The 26,584-nt window shown below is 37.0% G+C and overlaps 1 protein-coding gene across 1 annotated transcript in view; it reads left to right on the top strand.

Moving 5' to 3' along the window:
- Positions 1-26,584, top strand: part of mgmt (O-6-methylguanine-DNA methyltransferase) — a 143,890-nt gene that overhangs the window by 29,717 nt on the left and 87,589 nt on the right. Inside the window, exons 2-3 of the mRNA XM_042337075.1 lie at positions 5,875-6,014; positions 22,823-22,852. Coding sequence (XP_042193009.1) covers positions 5,884-6,014; positions 22,823-22,852 — 161 coding nt within the window. The 5' untranslated portion in view covers positions 5,875-5,883. The remainder of the gene's footprint in view (positions 1-5,874; positions 6,015-22,822; positions 22,853-26,584) is intronic.

Below are 26,584 nucleotides of genomic sequence, written 5' to 3'. Positions count from 1 at the left end.
GACGGTAAAATTCCGATTTGACTGCTGGGGTAACAAAGGAAAATTATTTTGAAACCAGCAGAGAGATGCAGACATTAAGATTTGATGAGAGTGGCTCCCTAGTTGGAAAATATATACACATTGATACAAGTTGTTGCATTTCTTAAAAAAAGGTATTCCATTCAACAAATAAGGTATATTTGAAAACTTTCTAGAAATAGAAAATACATCATGCCATCAAGCAAAGAGGTGATATTAAATTTGTACAAGACATTATTTAGGTCTTGATTAGAATATTATCCTGAATTTTGGGCACCGATTTAGAGAAAGGCCATCACAGAGATGATGAAGGTACAATGGAAATTTACTAGGACAATTACAAGGATGAGGGATTATTTTTATGTGGAAATACTTGAAATTTGGGATTTTTAGGTGGAACAAAGCAGGTGGAACATTTGTATCGTTTTTTGACAATTATGAATGGTTTCATAGATTAAATACCCCAATTCCATAGATCAATGAGTCGGATATAAATCTTCTAAAGTTCTTTTTTTAGAAAGTTTATCATTAAACCCCAGCCTTTCTACTTATTGTACGGCACAAAACTTGGTCGTCGTAGTTTTGCTGGTTTGTGAAGAGCATTTCTGTAGGGCACAGCATTTGTCACCCAATTGTGAAGTGTAGGAGAAAGGCAATGCTGGGAAGAGGCTAAGTAAAGTTGTCTAAAGTCAATGAAGAATGATATTTTGAACGGTAAATTCTGCAGGCAAAATAAGGAAAGGATAACTTTGACATTGTAAAAGTAGCTCAACAGAGATAGATGGTATCATAGGTATTAACAGGAAAGTCACAGGATGGGAGTGTGTTTCTATAAAAGCTGTAAATCTGAAGATCAGGGCCACAGGGTGACACTCTATCATCTGAATCATTTGATCTCAGGCCTGGACTGACACTGCTTAAATGGATGAAGTACTGGGTCACTGTAAAGGAAGAAGGTGCATATCTCTCAGATATACACCTGAATAGTTGTCAGGCTCAAGTTTATGGGGCATGTGATTCATGCTTTTTAAAACGTAAGTAACAAAGCCGTATCTTATTAAACATTGTGATGCACTGCCATTTCTTAAAGATTGGGGAAAAATGTAATTATTATAGCTATTTCACAAACCACTGTTGAGTTATCATTAGATGTCAATGTTCTATTTACATATGGGTCACAGAGCAATCTAGTTAACAAAATGAAAAACGCGACAATTGAAATGTTAATATGGCTAAAGAACATTTGAAACCATTTACCCAAGATAGCTCTTTGGTTACTGATAAGTCGTTTAATGCTTTAACATCAGGGTATTTCATTATTTTTGCAGATTTTTAATATCATTTGTACGTCTGAATAATGTCGTGGAATTCCTGCAAAATTAATTTATTGTAAACTGATAGCGATAATGAATATTTTTCAGAATTCTAGACATGTTTGAAGCCAGAAAGAATGCTTTCATGTAGAACAGTTTCTGGATAAGGAATAAAACGTACTTAATGTAAAGTGTTCTGCATCCTGTTTGCAGACTTCATGCGTTGTAAAACATTGACTTTTTCAGCTCACTGTAAGACAGCTTGTCAATAAAATGTTACTAGATAAGGTTCAAGATGGGTTTTCTGGTGTTAAGTTGAAATGCCGCAAGTGTAAGTCTCCTAAGAAACAGCTTAAGGTCAAAAGAAAAAAATTAAATGTAGAGATTAACAAAAGCTATTTATTCCACAGGTTCCTTGGCACAAAGAATCTACCATTTTGTTTTTTTCTGTTTTCTAAGGTGCATTTCAGTTGGTCACTGCATTTCTCACCAATTCTAGTTAGAAGTGAAGCAAAGATGTTTAAATTGAATGGAAAGTGATATTTTGAATGACATATTCTGCAGGTGAAATAATATAATGTACAATAATCCATGCATTTGATATAGCACCTTATCATGTCTTCGAAAAGTCTCAAAGCGCTTTAAAGGAAAAGGATAAACAAAGGATAACTTATACCTGTGGCATTCATGTAATTTCCTTCACCGTTTTGAACTCTGCAGGATACACTGAGTAAGCTAACATCAAAAAGTTTCTGCAGCAATGTAACTACAGTGTTAGACTGTACACTGAAATCCAATGGTTCATTGCTGTACTTTTGCTGTGTGTTGATGTCAATTAACTTTGTTAAAACTGAGACCCTTCTTGCTTACTGCCTTGACTCTGTACCCCAGTTTGACCAGCAGACTTAATGCTGGTGCATAGATTGAACAAGGCCAGATGAAACAAGACAAGAACACTTGTGGTTTGAGCACTCGCTTCGCAAGCGGGAGACCTGGGTTTGATTCCCGACAGGGCGAAGTGTTTGGCAAGTTTCCTTACTCCACATGCCTCTATTCACCTAGCAGTAAGTAGGTTGTTAGTCGATTGGCGGATCGCTTTTCTGAGGGTAATAATTCCTTCATAAAAAATAATAATAATAAATTGGACATTTAATCCATAACTGTTTGTGGGACACTGCGGCACGCAATTGGCTGTTGCGTTTTGCCCACAAAATATACAGTCAATTCACTTCACAGTATTTTCTGTGATGATCTTTGAGACATCTCGAAGACGTGACAAGGCACTATATCAAATGCAAGGATTATTATCGTTTCAATTCAAGTCAAAGAAGCACGGCCCTGTACAGGTGGGTTTACCCTACACGTGACACCACCTTTGTAATGATGCTCTGGATTTCAGAAGAACTGAAGCATCACTGACTGAAGGCAGTAGGACTTGGTTGACCAGCTCCTCCTATAACAAGCGCATTAGGTTTTTATTTGTAGTACATGTGTTATGATTTAACAGCCTTTGTGATTTGTGTTTGTGATTTTCGAGCTAATCAAGCTGAGGAATGGAACATCTTTCTGCTCTCTGCGCCCAGGGTGGGCATCAAGCACTCCCATGTCAGGTATAGCGTGGTTTAAATACAGGGTAAAGCGCCTTTACTTTGACACAATGATGTACTTTAACCTCAACCTCAGAAGAACACTCTGCTGTACCGGTGTGACCTTTACATTTCCCACATCAGCCATCCTTATGGCTGCTCTGAATGAGACTGCCAATTAGTGTTGAAATATGGGCAGTTTTGTGCTCTGAACTGGGTGAGACTGCCTGAACTCATTTTACTTAGGACACTTACAGCGAGCACTTCATTTCTTCAGACTGGGCTGGCTTCAAACCCAGGCTGCATATAACTGTACTAACGCGACCCCTCCTGCAACCTTAGCCATCATTTGTGTTCCTACATTCATCACCAGCAGAAGGATTGATCTAGTGGAAGAACACATTCATGATGTGGGTTTTCAAGATGCTCATTAGAAAACATTCTTTTCCAGGATCATAGTTCTACTCAGCACAGAGGCCCTGGACTTAATAAGAGCTTACTTGATGTTGCACATAAATTTGTACATAAAAGATTTGACTGCATTTTTATTATCCTCATATGCATCGGAGTACTGGAGGCCACATTGCGCTTTTATTCTTATCCATGTAACATATATTTGTTCAAATTAGAGCTGATGTGGCTGGTTATCTAATTATTTTCACTGCAAAACTAGACAAACAGATCAGAACTGCTGTACTAGGTTTTCAGGCAAGATGGTTTCTGAGAACTCTTAGCTGATCTTTTAGACTCTTGGAGAAATGCATTCCATTCCCACTGCGCTTTTCTTCTGTACATGATCCAGCTGTTACATCAGTTCAATATGTTTGATAGTGTAGAGTTCCGTAGCGTAGTGATTAGCACACTCGGCTCACCAGTGCTTTGAGATGTCTCAATAACGTGTTAAGGTGCTATATCAAATGCAAGGATTATTATTATTAAATGACCTGCAAATTGCTGTGTGTAAACGTTGTATTATGTAATACGTACAACATAAATTGAAAGCATCTCCTCCACCCATGCTCACTCTATCCTCAACTCCAAATATGAGGAAGTGATGGACTTCCGAATAAATCGAGTGGATGTGAAAACTCTGCCTTCCCAGCCCCCACTCATCCCTTCTTCTTTATCTTTAACCCTTTCTCCCCAACATCTCTCTCCTCCCTCATCTCTGGCCTGAAACCCACAGTATCCTCCCAAGGGTTGCCTTCAGCCCCTTGGGACTTCCTCCCGACGTGAAAGGCACTTTACAAATATAATTTTGTTTGTGATTGTAGACCTTTTCCTAGTTTCTGGTCATTCAGGTTGCCCTTCTCACATTCCTGCTGGATGACATCAACCTTTTAAGCTTCCACTCAGCTGTATGAAGTATGTTGAAATATGTTTTCAATGAGCCAGGTGTTATATAAATGTAAATTGTTCTTGCAGTTCATTGGGAAGCATAGTGGTTTATGTCTTTCAGTGTACCTCATTTTTGCTGGCCAAGTTATATTGGCTATATACACTGAATTCCAGTTTCCTCATTCACTTGGAGCACAAACACATCTGTACTTCATGATGCGTCATATATATGCAGCCACCATTAATTACACTTGCCTATTAGCACTTCATTTGTTGCCCAAGCTCTTGCCAAAAGGTATTCGAAATGGTAACATTATGCAGTGTTAACTTGGTTTTTTGTGTCACAATGGATCTGCCAACACCACACCATTTAGTGGTGGATCCATTCAGAACACTGCATGGAATTTCGGTCACTTAATTTGGAGAAGGATTGTTCCATCTCTGAGCTTTTAGAGTTGAGCAACAAAGATGATATAAAGCAACACAATCAGAAATGCTAAACAACTGGCAGCTCTACGCTGGGACCTTTGTGTAGCATTTATATACCCAGCAGAGTGAATGCCGTGTAAAAGTTCCAATATATTGTAATGGGGCAGCAAAGGAGCTTCTTCAGTGTAACATTTGCTTTTACTAACCTATCTATCCTATGTCAATTTGGGGTTTGGGTTAGAGAATAGTTTAACGTAATGGACCTGTCTGCTATAATTCAGTTGCTTTTGCCGTGCAAAGATTATTGTGACTGTGGCACTAAAAGCTTTTATGTTTTTAAATGTTGTTCACTGGAGGCGGAGATTTTAATGGGCTGCTTCATAGGAGTCTCTGTACATCTGTAAGGTTCCAGCAGTGTTAAAATTCCAAATGTGGAATAGAAATTTACAACAGCGGGTCAGATATGTGTGAAAAAGTAGCAATGAACAACAACAATAAATGGTCATTTGTGAAATACTATTATGCCCAGGAATCAATTCAGCAATCCAGAGGATGTGCCACACTTTGATGGGTTATTTATACTGTATATAAAAAAACTGTATATAATGTGCTTGTCCATTTTTGAAAGCTCCAGCATTGAAAGCTATAGTTTTTATAGTAAAGTTATTCCTAAACTGAAAAAAATGCTCAAAAGTGAATTGTATTTAAGATTGCTTTGTTCAGAAATCTGCTATTTTCAAACTCACTGACATTATGAAAAGTGCTTCAACTGGACACTGAACTGGAGCAAAATTATTCTGCATTGCTGTGTATTGTGACAAAATTGGTCACTCACTCCATGGCTGTTTGTGGAACATTGCTGTGTGCAACTGACTGTCCCATTTGACCCACAAAATACACAGTCACTCCACTTCACAGTATATCCTGTGAAGTGCATTGAGACATCTCAACGTTGTGATATGGCGCTATATCAAACACAAGGATTATTATAATTATTATTATTCCAATTGGAGTAACAGACACTGAACATGTCTTGACACAGAATATTCATAATCTAAACTGTGACTGGACCATAATCCTCAAAAGATTAATGTAAGTAAATAAATGTAAAAAATGGCAATTGGCTGCCATTGTGACAGTAGGTGATGATTGTTTAATTACTTATCAGGACAAACAATTTGTTTGTAAAGGTTGCCAAGATGAACAACATAAGCCTGTGCAAGCAGATGACAGCAGCACTGAGGAGTCCTCTTGGTATCATCCAAGTATCTGGCTGTGAAGAAGGCATCCACTTCATTCAGCTCCAGGAGAAGTATGTACCCGAGGACAGGTGCGTACAGTATGGTTGACCGTCTATTTGATCAATTATAGCTATTGATAGTCAGAAAGGGGAAGCGAGACATGCCCTTAATTTAACCCAGCATTTTGTTATAATCTTCGGTACTTTTTAAATAACATTTCACTAAATTTAATAAAGCGTTCGCCTTGATTTATTTTTTTAATGGCTTAGAAATATCACAGTACACTCAAAAGTCCATATTCATCTACAGTATTGCATATATTTTGGGAGTCACATAATCTGTAGAAGTATATTACCTGTGAGAGGGTGCAAAGTTTAAATGCTCAAGATGGTTTAAGTAACTGTAATTATAATATAAGGAACTGTGACCCTTTTATATTACAAAAGCAATGTGATATCATTTACAGTTGCGGAATGATTCAGAGTGGGAAAGTTTTTTTTAGTTATTGAAGAGTTGGTAGTAATACAACCAACTATCTAATGTTACAATATTAAATAATAATATTAAATACTTTTGAGATGACTGATCCAATTGTTTTTTTGGAGGAGGGGGTAATATTTGCTAGAGGTCTCCATGTAATGCCTATCAGATATCCCTCAAACCACCCCTTATAACCATTTCTGAGTTGAAAAGTCAGCGTAGAATTTGTTCCAGTAAAATAGGAGTTATATTCCGCTGTCAGTATGGATTCAATTCAAATCCAGGGATGTAAGTTTAAACAGTTAGGAGTAACAAGAGAAATCAGGTGGAAGTACTTTACTCAAAGAGTAACACACTTATAGACTAAGAAAACCATTGAAGCAGACAATATAAGTGTGGTTGGAGTGGCAATTGGATATGTTTCTGAGAAAAGAAGGGTTGTGGCATGCAGTGAGGAGGCTGGAAATTGGGGTTAAGAAGTACTGAAAATCTAATTGCCAATTCCAAAATTTCTAATGTCATTAATAGTTTGTGTCTTGATTTTAAAGAAGCCTTACCCTATGTATTAGCATCACACCGTTTGCTTAAATGCAAACCATCATTGAATTTTAAACATATTTAAAGCAAATGACCGGATTTGGAATGGCATTGTTGAATTGTAATCAATGTTTCAAATTTATCATGGAACTGATATGAATACTGCACCCAGGGAGTTTTGCTTTTTTTTAAACTCAAGCAGTGATGTCCATTTACTTTTAAGTAAAAACTTCTCAAATCAATGTAAATTTCATGTGATTACCGTTGGAAGTTTTCAGTATGTCTAAGGAGCAAATAATAGAAAGCTATGAATTATGGAATGATGTTTCTTAGTTCAGTGGTACTACGGAGCACCATGTCCAAACCCTTATCTTCAGTAGAGCAGTGCAAGCTGACGTTGTGGCATTATACAGCTCGCTCCACATTACAATCTGTTTAAGCAAGGTAGAGCTTTGTGCGTGTGTACTGATGCAGCCGACAGTGCTCTGCTAACCAGTGTCCCAATGCTGGTTAAATTTTTAATGTTACTAAAGAGCCGACAATTCTGTCGTTTCTTCACTAACATTAAAAATGTAAGGACAGTCCGGCAGACTGCCTCTGAAAGTTTAAAAACTTTGTTCACACCGGCCTGCAGTTCTGCTATAGTCAGAGCGATGCTACTGCAGTGTGGAATCACCTTATCACAGTAGTCCCACACTGCTGCTGTTGATTAGAACTGCGTTCCTTAAACACTACAATCTACAGACTTGAACTTTACTATATAACTACAAGAGGGCACTAACCAATTTAGGGCTCCATTAGTGTAGATTACCATGACATGCGGTACTAGGCTTGCATTAAAATTATATCAACAAATCAATATTAAAAAGTGGCTGCATTGAATACTGTAATTATAATCGTGTACAGTACATAACTGATTATTGATTATCTTGCTTTAATCCATTCTGAAAGTGAAAATTTTGTCTTGTAAAGAATTTTAGAAGCGGAATGAGACTACTACAGAGAGATTCCCTTGATATTCTACTGGGTAATGGCACTGCTCAGTGGAGCTCTGAACCATACAGACAAAAAGGTCACAGGTTTGAATCCTGAACTGTGCTGATTTGGTTTGTATCAGGTTGAGGTGCAGTTGGGGCACTATAATTGGTCTTAGCGTACCTTGACCAGGGAGGTAAAGTTCAACTAGGATTCCCACTCCTGATCACTATCCGATGTGTTGTGAGGTGAGAACAGGACTGGACTTGATTGTGTTGCATGCCAAAGTCAATTTATTAATAAGTTGTTATTAAATTGCTGACCAATTTAATAATAAATTGGTCACTCAATCCACGACTGTTTGTGGGACACTGCTGTGCGCAATTGGCTGCCCTGTTTCGCCCACAAAATATACGGTCAATTAACTTCACAGTATATTCTGTGAAGCACTTTGAGACGTCTCGAAGATGTGATAAGGTGCTGTATCAAATGCAAGGATTATTATAAGTCAAATAGCCTGCTGACACTCGCTGTCTGGGCTCACACACATGAAATATGGCCACTTGGGTGAGGTACTGGAGGACTGCCAGCACCTGTGGAGGGAAGAAAATTGGCAAACAAAATACTGTACAGCTGAAGAGTTAAATGAGCACTTTGTCACCATAAGGCATGAAAGTTTGTCAGAACCAATATTTTAGAATTCTGCTACCTAGACTTTAAAAGCAATGCTGCTGGGATTAGTATGTTATGGTTGATCCCATTTAATGGCATACTGAACCTTTTGCCTGCATAATCTGTTATTTGCATTTTGTAACTGAGTCAAGACGTATCCTAGAGCCAATCACTGAAAAATCCCTCAGTGTAATCTGTTCCAGTAATATGCATCATTTGGTACAGCAAGCTTTTCCTTTTTCTACATTGTTTAGTATTTAGGTCGGATAAACAATGAGACAGAATTTGTATGTTCAGCAGATTGTGTGAAATAATTAGGGCAGGTTTCATAACCGCAGTACTTAGTCTGGAGCTCATAAACACTCCCAATTTACAGCTTTTGTTGTACAAATGCTTGATAGTTAGAGCACTGAAGTTAAAATCAGCAAAGCACGGATGAGAATAGGGTTTACGTGCTGACAGTAAGATCTAACCCAACATAATTCCCTTAAAATAACTTGGTTCGGTTGTGCTAATGCTCGAATGATCAGAGTGTTAAGATATGAGATGAGTGAGCGCCTTTACACGCCTAAGTATTTAAAGATTGTAGTTGAATCATTACAACTTTGAATTGAAAAGATATGTAAATCTGAAAATAGCCTGTTTTTACAACAGCCATTCTGAAATTGGTATTCCTAAATCATTGAACAGTGCAATTGTTTTTAAGCCTACAGCAGTTCCTAAAATAGTTACATAATGCAACATAAAGGCAGATTGTTTTTTTTAAATATTTTTATGCCACTTGATTTTTCTAGTGTTAGCATTACTCCCAAGGCACAACGCAAGCGAATATTTCAAACCTGATATATTCCATGTCTTGTCAATTTTGTGAGGTAGGAAAAGTCATGCTCCACTTGACAACTGGCTGAATTGTTGACAAATAAGTGCCTTGAGATCTGTAACTACTCTGGAGAAAGGCTTCTTTAAGCTTTTTGGACAATAGCCAGGGGCAGAATTCTGCATCGCTGTAGGACCATAGAAGTTAAAGGTGGACGCATTATTAACTTGGAAATGCATATAAGGCTGGACTCTGAAGCAATAACTTTGATGCAGTGTACCTCGTAGAAAGAGTAGAATGTTTGCCTCCTGAAAAATAAATACAAGATTGCCACGCACACAACATAAAAGGATTTGGCGATTGTTAGACATGGTTTGATGATGTGCTCAGACATGGGAATAAGGAGCTCACTGCTGGGTTGACGAATGAGTTTTAGGAAAAGTGAAGTGGACTCTCCACCTGCTGATATAACATCCCCTTAAAATGGAGCCTATTGCATGCCGATCGTTAAAAATAGGTATCTATTTGTTACTTTTTAATAGTCTCAAGTCACAGGATGTGATGGTGGCTGATGAGGCAATCGAATAGCTATCATATTATGCAAGCAGTCAGACAGTGGCAAAATGGATCTAATCACAGAACACAAAAATGGGTGCAATAACTAGCGAGAATTTCTTAAACTATGATGATGACCAGTGCAGCAGGAAACAAGTGATCCACTGTGTTGGTGGTAAACCCCATAACTGAGAATACAGTATATATATATTCTTGCATTAAACTTGCTTCTGTGTTCTGTTTTGCTTTGTGTATGTGTGCGCGTGTGGTGTGGTTGGTGAGTGGGGGGGTGTCGGACGGGAAACATTGTCTGAGAATTTCTATTTGAGCTCTAATCTTGATTTCTTTCCCCCCCACCCACCCCCCATTCCAGCACATTCAAAGTCACTGCTTCTTGTTGCAGCTTCCTCATTTTTAGCCAGTGTCCAAGTTACTCCACATTGGTAACCACGAGCATCACAGTAATATTAATGTAATCGAGCCAGTGCAAACTGCAATTGACGTTCACGTCCGAGAGGAATCTTGGGGGACGACTGCACTGTAAAACTCAGAAGGCATTGTGGTTTTCTGGCATTTGGGCAAGCCTGACTTGGCTCCAAGCCTGTTACAATGTGCCCGCCCCTATTAAAGTAAGTGGAGCTGCTCCAGGGTACACTTAGCGGTGGTCCTCTCTGTCAGTGACACCACCACAGGGGCCTGGCAGTGTAGGAGGCTGGGTTCGTGAAATACGAGGATTTCTCATTAAAGATATCAAATATTTTTCTAAGTATATAATTTTCGAATATGGCTGGGGGGAGCACTTTGAACAGAAAAGTACAACCCTGGACTTTTGCTTTTCCTTTTAATAATTGGGAATTGCTGTCTACCAGCACAAGAGAGAGGAGAAAATGATCTGGAATTATTTGGGGGGGAAAAAGAATCTAAATGCGTCATGCAAAAAGGAAGGATACAAATTCGGGTTGATTTGTAATTATTCCCAATGGAAATGGAATGTAGGTGAAGATCTATCAAAATGGGGGATAGAATAGTGGACCTATCATAGACTGCATTGTAATGCAGATTAATAATCAGAAGGCTGGGGAGTGGACTGGAGTTGATTTTAATATTTAGTTGTGAGCCTAAAAGGGTGGAAAAAGCGAGGGGAGCACTTAATTATCAGCAATCGTAATGTTATTTGATTCTGTGACATGAGCTGGGTCAAAAACTGACAAAATGTGGTGCCATTGTTTCAGGAGAACTGATTTTAAGGGCTTGAAAGTAGAAGCAGTGAGGTTAAATTGGCAAGTGATACTGGAAGGGCAAACACAGAAAAATAAATTATTTTTAAGGATATATATTGGAGTGGGTGAAAAATAGTACTGTATGAAAGCAGACGTTGGATGGAATTCTAAGGGTAACATGCAAAACCCATATTATACATTGAAAGAATGAAGAAAAACAGAAAATGGAGAAATGTGAACAATACATAAGCGTAAAGCTGCTGAAGATAAACACTATAAATTCGGCATAAAGCACTAAAGCTTTGCAATGGACAATAGGAAAAGTAAGAGATTAAGGCTGTCTGCCATGAAGCCGACATCATGGCAACCTTAGGAACTGGAAGTCAGTTTTCACTTAGTAGCCAAAAAGATCACTAAAAATAAAGGTTAAATGGATATTGATATTTTCCGTCAAAAATTAAAAGAATAAAAATTGGAACCCGATACCCCTACATGTAACACGGGTTCAAATTTCCTGGATCCCAACATCCGTGAGGACTGGGTGTTCCCCGAATTGAGATAACTGAGTAATAGCACCACAGCTGAGCCTAATTTTGTTCTAATTTATATTTTCAAATTTATGTATTTGTTTCCTTAGGTCTCCCAAAGTAGTATTTGTTTGTGTGTGTGTTATCAAACACTGGTGCTTTCCAGCAGGATTGCAAAGTGGCTATCAGAGACAGGATCCCTGACAGATTGTTCTCTTCCCTCCCAACTCCCAGGAAATATGAAAGCATTTGCAGTGTTCCTGGATGACAACATCTAACTCATACTAGGGATGAGACCTGGGACCTGTGTACTTCAGTGCCCCATCCTGTGGGAGTTATCAAGGAAGCTGTACTCCAGTAGCTTTAAATGTGTTGTTTTAGTAAAGGAACAGTAATACATTGTGGCAGTAGTGGGATGGTTGCTTACTTCTAGGGCTGGATGGAGAGGAAATGATCGATGTTGGTAATGCAGGAGGTTCAAAGTGACGGGATATTTACAAGGGTCAGCACAGACTTTTTGATCTTCTACTTTTTTTTCCTTTTATGGCAGCTGCATTATCAATAAATTCATTAACAATTAAAGTATGTTATGTAATGCTGTAGGCATAATGTGAAGCCAACAGAATTAATAACCATTCTCCTGTGTTTTGTTCCATGGAGGAGCATTAGCATCTGTTATACCCTACACGATACCCTATGGCCTTCTAGGGACATAGTGGTAGGCCTATACTTTTGGATGGTGGATGTACCATTGTGAAATACCAGTTGTCTGAGGATGGAGACAGGAGGACGTAACCATAAATAATAATACATCAGATGAATAGCTCATGGATAGATTGCAGCCTGGGTCATTGGGTTGGGAGGGACTCTGGGGAAGCCAGCCATGCCTTACTGTAAGAATCCTACAGAGATCCTTTTCAAAATATGCCTGAGGCACAAGCACCTGAGAGAGGGCATAGACACCAATCCACACTACGTATGAGATCTGTGTATGATCAATGAATGGATAATGCAATGAAGTATCATCACTTTGAGCATGATGATAAATTTTATATCCCCAGCACAGGACAGGGAGAAACTGATATTGAAAGTGTTCAGTGCTGCCATCAAATGTTTTGCTGGTAACCTGGTTGACCTAACGTGAATCTCAATCTGTGAAATCCACCTGCAATCATTCATATAGTTCCAGGAGAATTTGTTTATGCAATTCTTAATGCCTAGCATACAAGGTCAGGAAGCTGCTCCAGGGCAGATTTCAGCCTTGAGGATATCTCCTCCTGCATTTTCATGAACTCCAATAGGCAGGTTTTGTGTTGCCTAAAGCCAGTTGACTAAGTCTGGATGTTGTCTTTTCACATTTGAATAGTTTAATCTGTGTTATGACTAGAATTCAGCTGGTGTTAATGGTCAAAATATTTGCTCTGATTGACTGTAAAAGGAGAACGTAGCATAACAGCACATGTATTGTAACACAAGCCTTTCTCTGGCATATTCACAGGAGTAAAACGCCTTTAGTATTGGGTAAAATAGAGTAGAAAATAAAATATACAACAATACACCAGTTAGCACCAATAAACCAACACAAAAATAGGTTTATGTTAGCATAAAGTGAACTTGAGATCTTGAGGCAAAGTGACAATTCTGTTCAAAGCATATTGTATAACTGATCAACTTGCAACTTAACAGCAATTTGGAGGACTCTTCTGCTAGTTCTATGAGGGTGTAAATTTGGATGTGCTTACAAAGCATACTCTAGTATTACTGTGATATTGTTGTTGTCATTCTGCACCATGTACACAGCAGAAAACATAACCATAGCCTCAACTGTAAAAGATTTCTTCAAATTATAACGCATGGTTAAAATGGAAGTATGTCAATGAGGGTTTTGAAGGCTAATACTTTGAAGGCTTGTATTTGTGGGTGAATGCAGCAGCTAATTTGCACACAGCAATGTCCCACAAGCAGCCATGAAGTGAATGAGCATTTTTTTTTATTTGTGGGATTGTTGGCCATGACACCGGGAGAAACTCCCTTCCCTTTTCAAATAGTGTCAAGGGATCTTTAACATCCAGCTGAACAGGCGCACGGGGCCTTGGTTTAACATCTCATCCGAAGGATGGCACCTCTGATGATGCAACCCATTGGCGTGTCAGCTTAGACTATGTGAGTTCAAGTCCCGACATGGAGTTTGCACCCACAACCTTCTGACTCTGAGGTGAGAATGCTACCACTGAGCCAGGCTGACGTACTTCTGTATAGGCAGTGGTGAGAACACATTATTATTTTTCTGTAAATATGGCTGATATCTGAAGGTATGACTTCCAGGTCATCGCTAAAATTTTAATTGCTATCCACTACATAACAGTTTTATCATCTGATCATTCTTGAAGTCTGGATAAAATGTATTCTGGAACAATTCAGTACAGTCTAGAATACAAATGATCATCCCACGTGTGTTGCTTTTTGCTTTAAAGTCCTACAATGCATTTTTAATTTTGCTGTAACACATTTGACCAACCACAAAAATAATGGTATTTATGCTAAAATAAATTGTTGAATTTTTAATGTACCTTTGGTTTATTTTGACAAGACGTGAAATGGGGATGTGTGGGGGTGGGGGGGGGGTGCAGGGGAGAAGAGAGAGAAAAAATCCTTTTAGCTGTGCAGTCGGCAGAGCGTTAGAATTTGTTTTCGTCTGACAAGAAATCCTAATCCTGTCAATTTTGTAAGGTAGAGAATCCCATTCCCACTTGACAAAAAGTTGAAGTGCTGACAAACGAATGACTTGAGATCCATGTCTACTCATGGGAAGTCTTTTTTAAGCCTCTTGGACTATAGCTAGAGGCAAGGTTGAACTAGAAGACCTTACAGGTGAAAAACAGCACTTAGTTATCCTGAATATGCCTAATAGCTTGGACTGTGGAGCTTCTGTCATGATTTGCTGTGTTTTATTTAATGAATTGTGTTATATTGTTATGTATTAATGTTAGAAAATCTTAGCAGGTGTTACTCAAAGCAACTTAATTGTTGAAAATAGGAAGTAATTTAGCATATTCATAGACAATTTAACACTGTTGTAGGTTACATTACAAACATCCCGTACCAGTTGGCCTGCTCTTTCTATTTATTAAAACTTTTCATGCAGTAAAAACATTTTACTTGTTAATGAGGCAAAATGGAAGAATTAATGACATAGAGCTTGGATCTTCCAAGATGTCTCCTGAAACCGTGCAAAACCATTTCCCTTTTCCTGTATGTAGTTTAATTTCTATGTAAAGGTTCAGTAAGCAAATGCAAATAGATTTAATGATTTGCATCAGTAGATCATTTCTCAGTATAATATCCTTTGCTATTTTGGTCAAGGATTTTTTCTTTAGTAAGCTTCACCTATTTCCTAGAGCAAAAATTATTAATATTGTTAACATTAAGATATGTTCAAATGAGAAGTGAGATGAATTTATCATGTAGTTAGTCAGATTGGTCTATCATCTTTCCATTCAGGTTAATTGCAGCAGAGGATATGTATAGTACACTGGATTTGAAAGAACGCATGGGGAGTTGCAAAAAATAATAGCCTTTAATGAAATATTTTAAACAGCCATTTCAATTTAAAATTTGATTCTCTGAAATATGCATAATTGTAAAACTTTGCAAAAAGCACCAGTATCCTACTGATGCTGTTTTTAGTGCTTTTTATTTATAAGGTGTGTTAATTTTAGGATGACCATGATGTTAACTGGAAAAAAAAGCTTTTGGAGAAATTTCATACTAATTTACAATCATTTTGCTCTGCAACCATTTGAATATTTGGATAAATATTTAAATATTAGTTACAACTATATGCGGTAATTATTTAATATTTTTTATTTTTTGTCGTTTATAGTCATTCTTTAATTTTCCTTTTCTTCTGTAATTTCTATTCCCTCCTCCTTTCCTTCCTCTTTTCCATACTTAACTTGCGTTCTGAATTAGACTGGACCACAGAGGGGTGGGAGGACAACCACAGAGCCAGCTCCGTTGAATGATTTGAATTCAACTACGAGGGAGCTCATGGGCTCTTGGGGGAACCCGTGTGTCCTGGGTTTTAAGTAAATTTTTCCCATTAAATGAATTTCCCAGATCTGCGTGATGTACAAATGTCGTCAGAATTTCCTGCTGTATTCCTGCCGCATCAAATGTCTCCAAAGAGGTCCACCTTTCTTCCCCGTACTCATACCAGCATCCCTGTTCTTCAAAATGTTGGATCCTTAGGATTATGTAAAAGGCTTGATTTCAGCATGCCATCTGAGCAAAGATTTCCCTTGCCTTTAGTGCTTTTGTTAAGCGCAGAAAATAGGTAATGACAAAGAAATCCTGTGTTGGAAATTAAAAATGCAGTTTAGTATTTCTTCATGAATAATACAGAATTCTGCATATATTACACAAATATGTATAATTTTGAAACCCCTGCTGTGATAAATGGCACAGAATAGCAACTGGAATATTTCCCTAATTGAGAATAATGTTACTAGGTTCTCTGATTGAGAACATTTGCTTCAGATGCTGCAGATTTTTAATGAAATAAACTGTTGTTTTAATTTTTAAAATAAGGTTGTTGAAAGACTCGAGACTTGTTCTTTGTAGAAGGTTGAAGTAGAAGATTTACTGTGCAGAGGATTAGCCGCCATTCCCATAAGTATTAATTTTAACTCTACTAATAAGAAACTGTGCAAAAGTGGAATTATGAGTTCACTAGTATCCTACAAAAGGTCAGTTGTTAAAAAGGCAAAGTCTGACATTCTGAGAAAAAGGTGCCTTCATTAATTATCCTGAAATTGTCAGTTCAGAATATTTTTGACCAATAAATACAAGCAAAGTACAATATTATATGTTTTCAACAATGTTTTGTTTAATAAGAGAATTTTGCCATAATGAATTAAGTTCTACTTAAAAACTCAGGTGCTTATTTTCAGCAAAGTATATGATCTATTCTTGACTATCTTTATATGTATTTAAAAGAACAGGTTAGTTTGCTTTACTGCTTTAATCTTTCATTTTATACAATCTCATCAATTTTTGAATTTTTCTTTTCCATTTTCAGTGCTTATTTTGGGGTATAACAGTTATATAGCATGAATAACCCTTTCATGAATAAAGCCAACCAAATGTTTTATAATTTTATACTGGTTTTGTCTGAATAAGGCACAAGTTATTTCATGCATTTTTTAATATGTCATACAGTATTTCTTTTGCTTGTAATAAAAATTTGAGACTTCGGATTCAGTGATAGACTGAACTTTTGTTACAAAGTCAGCTTTTTTTGCCTTTAGAAGTGCATTAAAGTAAGATAGCTTTCCTTAATGGCAACATTTGCTAAGTTTATGAGTAATTTAACATTGTCACTAATTGGATGAGCTTCTGACTTTAATCTTTTATGGTCAAAAGTACACTAGAGGAATAAACAAATTATTCATTCTTCAAACTCTCAGGAGTTCGCTACTCCTGGTACATACATCCGATTGTGTAAAAGTTAAACTTTATAAGACCTGGGTTTTTTTTCTGTAACCACGTAATGTATTGTTTCTGTTTTTCGCAACAGAGAGTTTGCACATAAGCATTAAATCTTAAACTTTGTGTACAAATGTTTTGGGAATAATTGTGCATTTCCATATGATACGTAGATTATGCTGTCTTGATTTTTTTTGTCTGAGAGTCATCTTAGTACATTAATGTCTCCCAACAGGTCTTGTTCAGCTTTCAGCTCTATTTCATTGTGGATCATGCTTTTGAAATGCATACAAAAATTAGAACAAATCATTTTTTTCTTGAAGTGTATGTTTTATTTGGTCACAAATGTGCCAAACATTGCTGAAGTAAAAGATATTCTGATGTATAGGCTTGCCACAAATCTATATTTAAGTTATAGCGAAATATTTCCTGTCGGCTGTTAACCTACCAATGGAAGCTACTAATGTTAAACTCAGATGTAATGAAAGTGTTTATATTGAAAACTTGCCTGTTCCTTGGCTCACTTACCATATGACTGAACGAAATAACATTCTTTTTAATTTGCAGTGAAGCTGTTCAGTTCAGATAAACATTTAAATACTAATCTTCAATTGTGCAGGCTTTGAGGAAACCTAAGAATGCTCCTCAAATCACTGGAGGTCTATCAGCACCTTGGGAAGTCCTCCCAACTGGAAAGGTGCTATATAATGCATTTTGTTGTTGTTGTCAACAAATGTGAAGTGCTATGTTATACTTCTTAAAACTATTTTGTGCAGAATCAGAAGACACCTATTGAAATGATAAGATAAATATATGCTGAGAAAATATTTATGGAACACCACAGCTCCAATTCTGTTGGGACCATAGATGTCTAATGCAACCCAGAGAAGGATTGAGTGGTACGTATGCTTGTTAGATTGGCAGAATAGGTTGAGAAAATGTTGCTGAATCCTAGAAAGAGACAATAGCAGAGAGAGAGAGGGAGGAAACTGAAGATGAATCAATCTCATGAAGATGTGATTGGGAGTATAAATGAGAAAAGAGAAGGAATACTATGGATGGCTTTGATCAGCTTCAGACCTGTGCACATACAGACTTACTCCATCAGCTTGCCATGAAAGGCAGACAGCTATTGACATACGTTTTGATTTGATTGCCCTGGGGGAAGGAGTCTGGGAGTCATTTCGTAGAGGTTTTGCTTCTTGAAGGTTTCATCTCTGGTTATTCACCTCCCTCAGGATATTATAGAAATAAGAGCGAGTCAGTAGCAGTACGAACTGTATGTGGTCCATTGGATTGGACAAGCTTGATGGACTTCATGTATTTTTTCATCCTTTTGTTAATTAAGGGAAGTGGCTAAGCCTTGGAAAGGATGAGATAAAAAAAACTTGAAGAACGCTACTTTAGCCCTATAAGTTTTAATTAATTGGAATGGAACTGCACCTATTGCAGTGAATTCAGACTCATCTGAAATATTGCATAAAAAATGGTTAGATTTCCAATTCGAGAGAAACTGGAGGGGTGGAAGTTATATGCCAATGTAGGTGGCAGATTAAAATGATTAATGCGAGTCTGAAACATGCATCTAAAGATAGGTTAAATGTCCTTAACTTGCTTCAGAAGACTTATGAAGTCTTCCTTTGTGATATGTAGAGGCCACATCCATCAGTGTAAAAGACTGAGATTGTAGCAGTCTTTCATTAGAAAGTGTAATTCAGTCTGAGAATGTAAAGTGTCCTGTTGAGTCGACTCTTTACTATAAATGAGCTTAAACGTCCTGCTTTCTACATTTCAACAAAATTTGTTCAGTGGCCGTGAGCCATGTCTTGAAACCGAATGTTGCTAGAAATAGTTCCTTGCTATTTTACTACTTATTTCATGTTTTATTTTTGGCGAGTCAATGTAATTTCAAACCTATATGATATGCATGTAAAGTAAATGTCATTCAATAGGAATTGGAGCAAATGAAACCAGTGATGAGAGAGCAACGTTCATATATGACAATAGCAATCACAATGCGGTGTTGTTCTGATACCTTCTGAAGATTCATGTCTGTATAGAACTGTATCAGTCACATTGGGCTTGACCGCATCTTGTTGGATAAGACAAATCGATATTTTTTTTGCTCAGTCGTGTGTCAGACACCTGCAGCCACCCATCACCAGGCTCGAGAATCCCAAACAAACTGATAATTCAATGCATCCCACCTATACATAGAAATTCCAAAGATCCGATTTGTTGGAATGGAATGCGCACTCTCTCTCTGGAGAGACAATCCCAGTTACCCAATTCTGGGAAGTATTAGGCACAAGTTGGCAAGAATTCAGAGCATTAGGGGTACTGTTAAGAGTTTAACCAGCAAAAACGCATAGCTTGCCATTGATAGGACTGTCTGGCAAGATTTTTTACTGCCCCTGCCCCCAGTGACTGGTCTGCCGTTCCAAGCCCTGCCGATGAGCCAACCTGATTGTGCTATCATCAGCAGGGCTCTGAGTATTTCAAATGTTTAACCAGGTTGGGTTTCCATGAAAAAGAGGGTTACAGGTTGGACATTTATGTAAATGGCTAGAAGACGTGAAAAGCGCTATATCAAATGCAAGGATTATTATTATTCAGTAACACTGTTACCACTATCACACTGAAGAGAATCTTCATGGCTGTTTGTACGACATTGCTTTACCAGATATCTAGTAAAGTGTTTAAGACATCCTACTCACATGAAAAGCACAATATTAATTGTATGGATTATAATCATTTTTAACTGCGTTGTTGATTTGATCTTTATTTAAAAGTCTGGGAGAAATGTCCAAATCATCTATTGATAAGCACTGATGCTTTATAAGGTCTATTTCGCGTTGGTAACTGCTCCTTCATGGAAACATTGTAAATGAGCAAGTTATCAAAAGTATGGATTTTTGTATACTGGGTCATTAAGTAAAACTCCATGATTGGTAGAAACCCATTTCAGTGATCATCCATTTTTTTTTAATGTTCATGAATATGTGTTTGGAGTATTTTCTAAAATAACTAAAATAAATCCAATTGCAATATGTAGGACCGGACACAACCAAGAAGAGACAGCATTATCATTGTTATCATTCTGACTGGTTCTAGAATTGCAATGCTATGTTAGAGTTTACACACGGTTTAATTTATTTACTATTTGTGTCTTATCTTTCTTTATTCAGTCTATGTTTTGGGTGAGGTTTTGTGTAGTACACTACAGTAAAATTGAGCAAAATTGATGTTGAAAGTGGCTGTGACCCAATTGTTGACTTTGAACATTGATTTAAATGAACTATTCACAAAGGGCAGTCAGGTAATTGGGACATTTGCTCGCTACAGACCTGTCCCATTAACCTTCACAAAGTTTTGGTGACTCTTTGAACACCCTTTAGCATCTATAGCTACTTAATGTACACGATTATGATTTTTAAGGTAAAGTCTTTATAAGCCATAAGATGTCAAGGGTATTATATAAAAAAGTATAATGTAATATCATTGCATGGCATAGCACAAAATCTTAGGCCAATACTAAATGCAAACCTAATGACAAATAGCATAAAAGAACCTTGGAATATGAGTGACGGATATCAAAGTGAACAATAAATAGGAAATTTGATGACAATTGCTACCAATCAGATTGTTCAAAGGGCACAGATGGACTCCAAATATATTCTAAGCAGTTTTTTAGGTACCCACAGAAGCTTTTATAATACAATCACACCGCTTTGCAAAATGAGTTTATTTGCTGTAAAACAAATTTGAAGGGTTAAATAGCACTTATTATGTATTCATGCAGCAATGCATTGCGGTTTGATTTGTAACAACATTTAAATTTTGAATAATTACAGTGCATTGCTTACAGTCTTGGATTTATACCTGACTTACTTGACTAGTTTTGGTATCAACAGTTAAAGAATTGAAGAGCCATTTTAATGTTCAACATACAAGTAAAAGTAACATAGCAAGGACAAATGAGTAGTAAACAAAAGGGGAAAAAAAAAACTCAATAATATATAGGATATCACAAAGCCAGTAGGAAAACATACTTGGATAGATTTAGTAGTCTGTAAGTTTTTGCTTTAATACTATATAGGAAGGTAGGTAATTTTGTGTTCAGGGGCTGCATTTATCAAAAATGATGATGATATACATAATCGCTTCCATATCACAGAATGTTCTTGGTCAAAATTGGCTGGAGGCAAGTGATATCTTCGAGTAAACAGTATATGAAGACCATATCTTAAAATGATAGATCACCTAATTTTGTTCTGACAGAGGTTTTTGCCGCAACAAACATCTGTCATTGAAACACCAATTCAGCGATGTGGAAGCCAAATTGTAGAGGATGTTTTTTGTATTTGTCAATCCTACTCAGAAGGTTGCTGATGTCAATTACCAAGGAGTTACAAAGGTAGGATGGAAAATCATGTGACTGTTTCGGGGGAAATGGTAGAGAAATGCATTGTTCTGTAAATTCAGGATAATTTTTATTCTTGCAGAAATATACTTGGAAATGCCCAATAAAGTCTTCCATTTGTAGCAGACAGAGCTTAATAAAGCAAATATATGCCTTTGTTTTTTTACAAAATAAACAGCGATATGGCTGAATATAATTCTGAAGTGTTGTTAGGTTAACTGTCCATAAAATATTTCCAGAAATAAAGCATTTGGAGACATTTTTAAGTGGTTGCTTTTTCTTCATCAAATATTGGTCAGTTTTTTCGCCTTTTTTTCAAATTGAACAATCGTGAAATGCTTGAGAATGTTAATATTTTGGGAGCGTAGGAATCTACATTGATATAGTAATTTTATCTCCTAAAGGTGTTTCTCCAAATCACTGTCCTGAAGACATTTCATACAATTTGTGGATGACTGGTTGATAAAGTAGCAATAATTTTACTACAATCCAAATAGTGACTAGGAAAAAAAATCTTCTATATTAGGATGTACAGAGAAGTTGAATGTTTTAGTTAAAAAGCCAGGAGAAAAAGGGGTTAAAAAATCTATATGAGTGATGGATCCTGTTATTAAAGTAAAGGAAATGTGCATGAATGACATATTCTTTACACACCTCAACTGTCAACATTTCTAATCAAATCATCCACTCTTCTTGCTCTTAAGTGATACATGCAATATACCCTGTAATAAACACCCCCAAGTCTAATGAGAGCCCCTAAGGCAACTTCAAATGTATGAATTCATTACAATTGAACAACATAATCTGCAGGGCAAAGATGACTGTGATCTAACCTCTTTACCTCACAAGGTTTCGGTTTCAAGTGAAAAATGTTGTACATTTGTTTACAATGTATTGCTGCTGTATGAAGTATTGTTCATTCCTGTAGTACATAAGACGGGAAGGCTTAATGGAAGAAAAATCAAAGAAGCAATCTTTCATTTTGTTCTTCTATGAAAAATTCAAAAGACTGAAATCTCACCCACGGAAATTTTGCAAGCATATTATTTTCCGATGTTCAGATCAATTTGTCTGTCAACCATGCTGAGAGGTGGAAGGGCCAGTGAAAGCAATTTAGCTTGTGAGGTCCTAAATAGAAATGTTTTAGAAGACCTTGTCACATGTTATGTTTTTTATATTACAGTGTTTTTTTTATTTTCTGCAGATATTATGAAGCAAAATTGATATCAATCATGTAAGTCAACTATAACCACTCCACAAATATTACTTTTGTACATATGATTCAGCGAAATTATTTGTAAATTAACCTTTTGCCCAAATGTAAAAAAGCTGCAGACTTTTTTTAAAAAAAAGCTGCTGGTCAGGTTGTTTTCATCTGTTTGGCAGACAACGCTGTGCATTTTAATTTATTGTGCCCAGGTGAATTAAAGCAGTTTTGCATTTAGTTCAGTATTTTAAGTGACTTCATATAAAGCCTTTGATTATTTTGTTTCTCTGTAGTCACTGAACAATATTGTAATACTCATATACAGTACATTTGCTACATTTGGCAAGTTTCAAAGTGAGTATCAGACATTACAGAATCTGAGACTATTTGTACATTTATATGCATTTATTTTGTGTGAGCGTAGCTGGATTTAAGCATAAATGTAATTATTTTTATATTTGTCAATTTTAAAAAAGTATGAAACTGGGTCACACAGGAGCACCAACAATACAGTTAGAATGGGAATTAACGTCTACATCCAGCCCCAAGAACAGACTGAGAATCTTCAAATTAAACCGATTCAGGTTTTATCTGGACTTAGATGGTGGTAAACTAAATTGGTACTGTTCAAGCAACTTTCAATGAGGGACTTGGTAATTGGTGCCCTGCATAAATAAAGTACATCATATTAGTCTTGTATCTTTATCATTATATCTGATGGCAATCCTATGGGAATAATTACAAAATGTGGGGATAGCTCCAATATTCAGCATGCTTCCCAAGAAACCTTCCCTACCCTGGTTTTTAAACTCAGCAAATGTGCCATTTCATTTTCCATCATTACTGTTAAACAATATCACCAGGCTTTTATGTATTAACAGGGCACTATTTTCATTAAAAATATAGTTGGCAAATAACTTTATTGTCAGGAAAAAGCCTATAAAGAAAGAATAATGCATTTGGATGCCAATAAGTGTTCTTCTTTCATTCGTTCATTTTGAAGCACACGCTTTAATTTATAACAAACGTAAAGCTCAGCACTTCTCTCTCTCCCTAAATCTGCTTTGCCCAAATTGGCTGCCATGTTTGCCTGTAAAATGTACAGTCACCATTTTTGTACAAAATCTCGTGGAGTGCCTTAAGATGTCTTCTTGATGTGAAAGATGCTTATCAAAGACAAGGATTATTATTATTATTATATAAACAATTTGTAAATACCATTCCCCTTTATAATCAGTATTGCTAAATTCAGGAGGAGGGAGAAATTCAGTTAAGTTATTCTAGCCTGCTTGCTGCCCATGCTTCCTGAAAGGTGTGTGGCCATTATGAATGCTTTTCAGAGGGGGTGGGGGGGGGAATGTATTTAAACAAAAAATAGCTGTAATTTGCAGTCTGAAATAAAGAGGTGATAGTGATGTTCTGCATAAACGATATTTCTATGGTAGCCATCTTTGATACCTTTTGAGTCTTGGAACACATGCATCTGATGCTAGAGTAAAATTACCCATTCTCATTCCACCTTCAGGATTTTAGATACAATCCCTGACCTAAACTCAACCCTGACTCAAGCAGAATATTTATTGGGATTCAACTGCATTATTTATGTATATTTTGTAGGTTTTTTTTGATAGTGAAATTGTGTAACATATGAAAGTCCAGGAATTTGCAGGGTTACCATGATGTGACTGGTGCAACATAGTCTGAATTCACTTTCTTTTAATTTGAAAAACCTTAATTTGAGTCTACCAACAAAATGCAATTGAAATTCTCCTAATTTAGTGTACATGAGGGTCACTAATGAATTCAGCTCTTGAATCTCTGTCCAGTACCCAGTAGGGATGAACTCATCACACTTCCTTATTCATCTGCCTCATCCCAGAGGTGTTCAGGAAGAGTGCTGAAAATAGAAACAATAAGTTTGTAGATTATAGATGTTTATCTTAAGGTAGGCTTGCTGCTGTTGTGCCAGGACAATGCCTGGGGAGCCCACTATTACTCTCTTACTTGACAATGCTTAGGACTGCCAGAATTCAAATGGGATAATGTTTATTACTTTAGTACCGGTACACCATTAGTTCCTCTTAACGAGTACAAAGATTGAATAAAATCATGGTGCTTTCTACCTGCAACCTTTCAAAATGTGAAGCTTCTGGGTTTTACATGAACTAAAATGCGTTATACTGCATTCTCATGAAAATAGTTTCAGCATTTTAATGATGAATGCTTATTCCAGGAGCTACTGCTGTAATTTGATTTCACTTGTTTTTTCAGCTCTAGCACCTTGCCAATAAAGGAAGTATTGTGCCAATGGAAAATGACAGGTCACATACCACAATGTGACTGAAATGGGGAGTGACCAATAGACTAGAATAAGAAGAATAGAGAGTTCAGATCAGAAAATAAATCTGGAGAAGATTGCATCAACAAATCTCCAAAATAGGACACATAAGATCCAGTTGTGGGTCAGCTTGGTACAGTGGCAGGACTCTTGCTTCTCAGTCATAAGGCTGTAAATTCAAACCTCACCTCAGGACTTGGAATCACATTGTCTAAGCTGACGCTCTAATGCAGTGCTGGGGGGAGTGGGGGGAGGGTTGTTGCATTGTTGGAGGTGCTGTCCTTCGGATGAGACGTTTAAATTGAGGTCCCATCTGCCTGTTCAGGTGGACATTAAAGATTTCATGATACTATTCAAAAAGAGAAGGAGTTTTTCTCGGTGTCCTGGCCAATAATCCCCCAAAATAAAATTAGTCACTCACACCATGGCTGTTTGTGGGAGGTTCCTGTGCGCAACTGGCTGCAGGATTTCGCCCACAAAATACAGTCAATCCACTTTACACGTATATCCTGTGAAGGGCTTTGAGACATCTCGATGATGTGGTAAGGCACTCTATCATATGAAAGGATTATTATTATTATTGTTCCTTTCAGGTGGTCTTGTCTGTGAGATAATGGGGCAGTTAAAATTTGGCTCAATAAAAAAATTATAGGAATACATTCCTATTAGAATTTGTTTTTTTATGTAAATGTTTTTAATTTTTTTAAAACTTACACCTTTTCAGCCAGATATTCTGGAGATTTGGACTTCCCATTTGGCACTTCTTCCTTTGTAGTGCAACCAAACCATAGCTGGCCACTTAATTTAGACACGATTTAACAGTAGATTTAGCACTATCATATGCTCACTGGGATTGTGATTTTTTTTCACCCAGATATATTTAGAACAGTAACTTTGAAGGCCAACTGAGGGAGAAAGCAATGCCCTGAGTGTTTAACATTACATTCACTGCACTGTACTCATTAGCCAGAATTAACTGAACATTTGTTCCAGATAGCACCATTATTTCTGCTAGATCAAGTTTCTGGTTATAAATTATTTCATTTCTATCAACTAGATCATAGATTATTTTACAAGATGTTCTTGACGTAATAGTTAGAACTTGGTAGTGCATACAGAATGTTACATAGGTTATAAAGAATGCCAATTTCAGTACTCCTTTTTTTAAAAGAGACCTGGGGCCCAATCAGTAACAGAGGTCTGCTTAAATGTCTTCAATGTTTTATTGACCATATGGTCTGCTGCTGTTCTGAGAGGTGAGCATGCTTTTAATAGGTTAATTTACACAGAGCATAACCTTTTACCTTCACCAGAAGGAAATACATAAGAAAACTTCCATTCCAATTCTGTGGGGGGGCTTTCTGTGGTCTGGTAGCCAGGTGAAGGCAAAGGGTTAAGGAGGGCAGTTGCACAAGGCATTG

The sequence above is a fragment of the Callorhinchus milii genome, unplaced genomic scaffold (genome assembly GCF_018977255.1).
Source record: "Callorhinchus milii isolate IMCB2004 unplaced genomic scaffold, IMCB_Cmil_1.0 Scaffold7, whole genome shotgun sequence".
Classification (NCBI taxonomy): Eukaryota; Metazoa; Chordata; class Chondrichthyes; order Chimaeriformes; family Callorhinchidae; genus Callorhinchus; species Callorhinchus milii.
The sequence above is the reverse complement of the archived record's forward strand: the minus strand, read 5'-3'. Positions and strand labels throughout refer to the sequence as shown.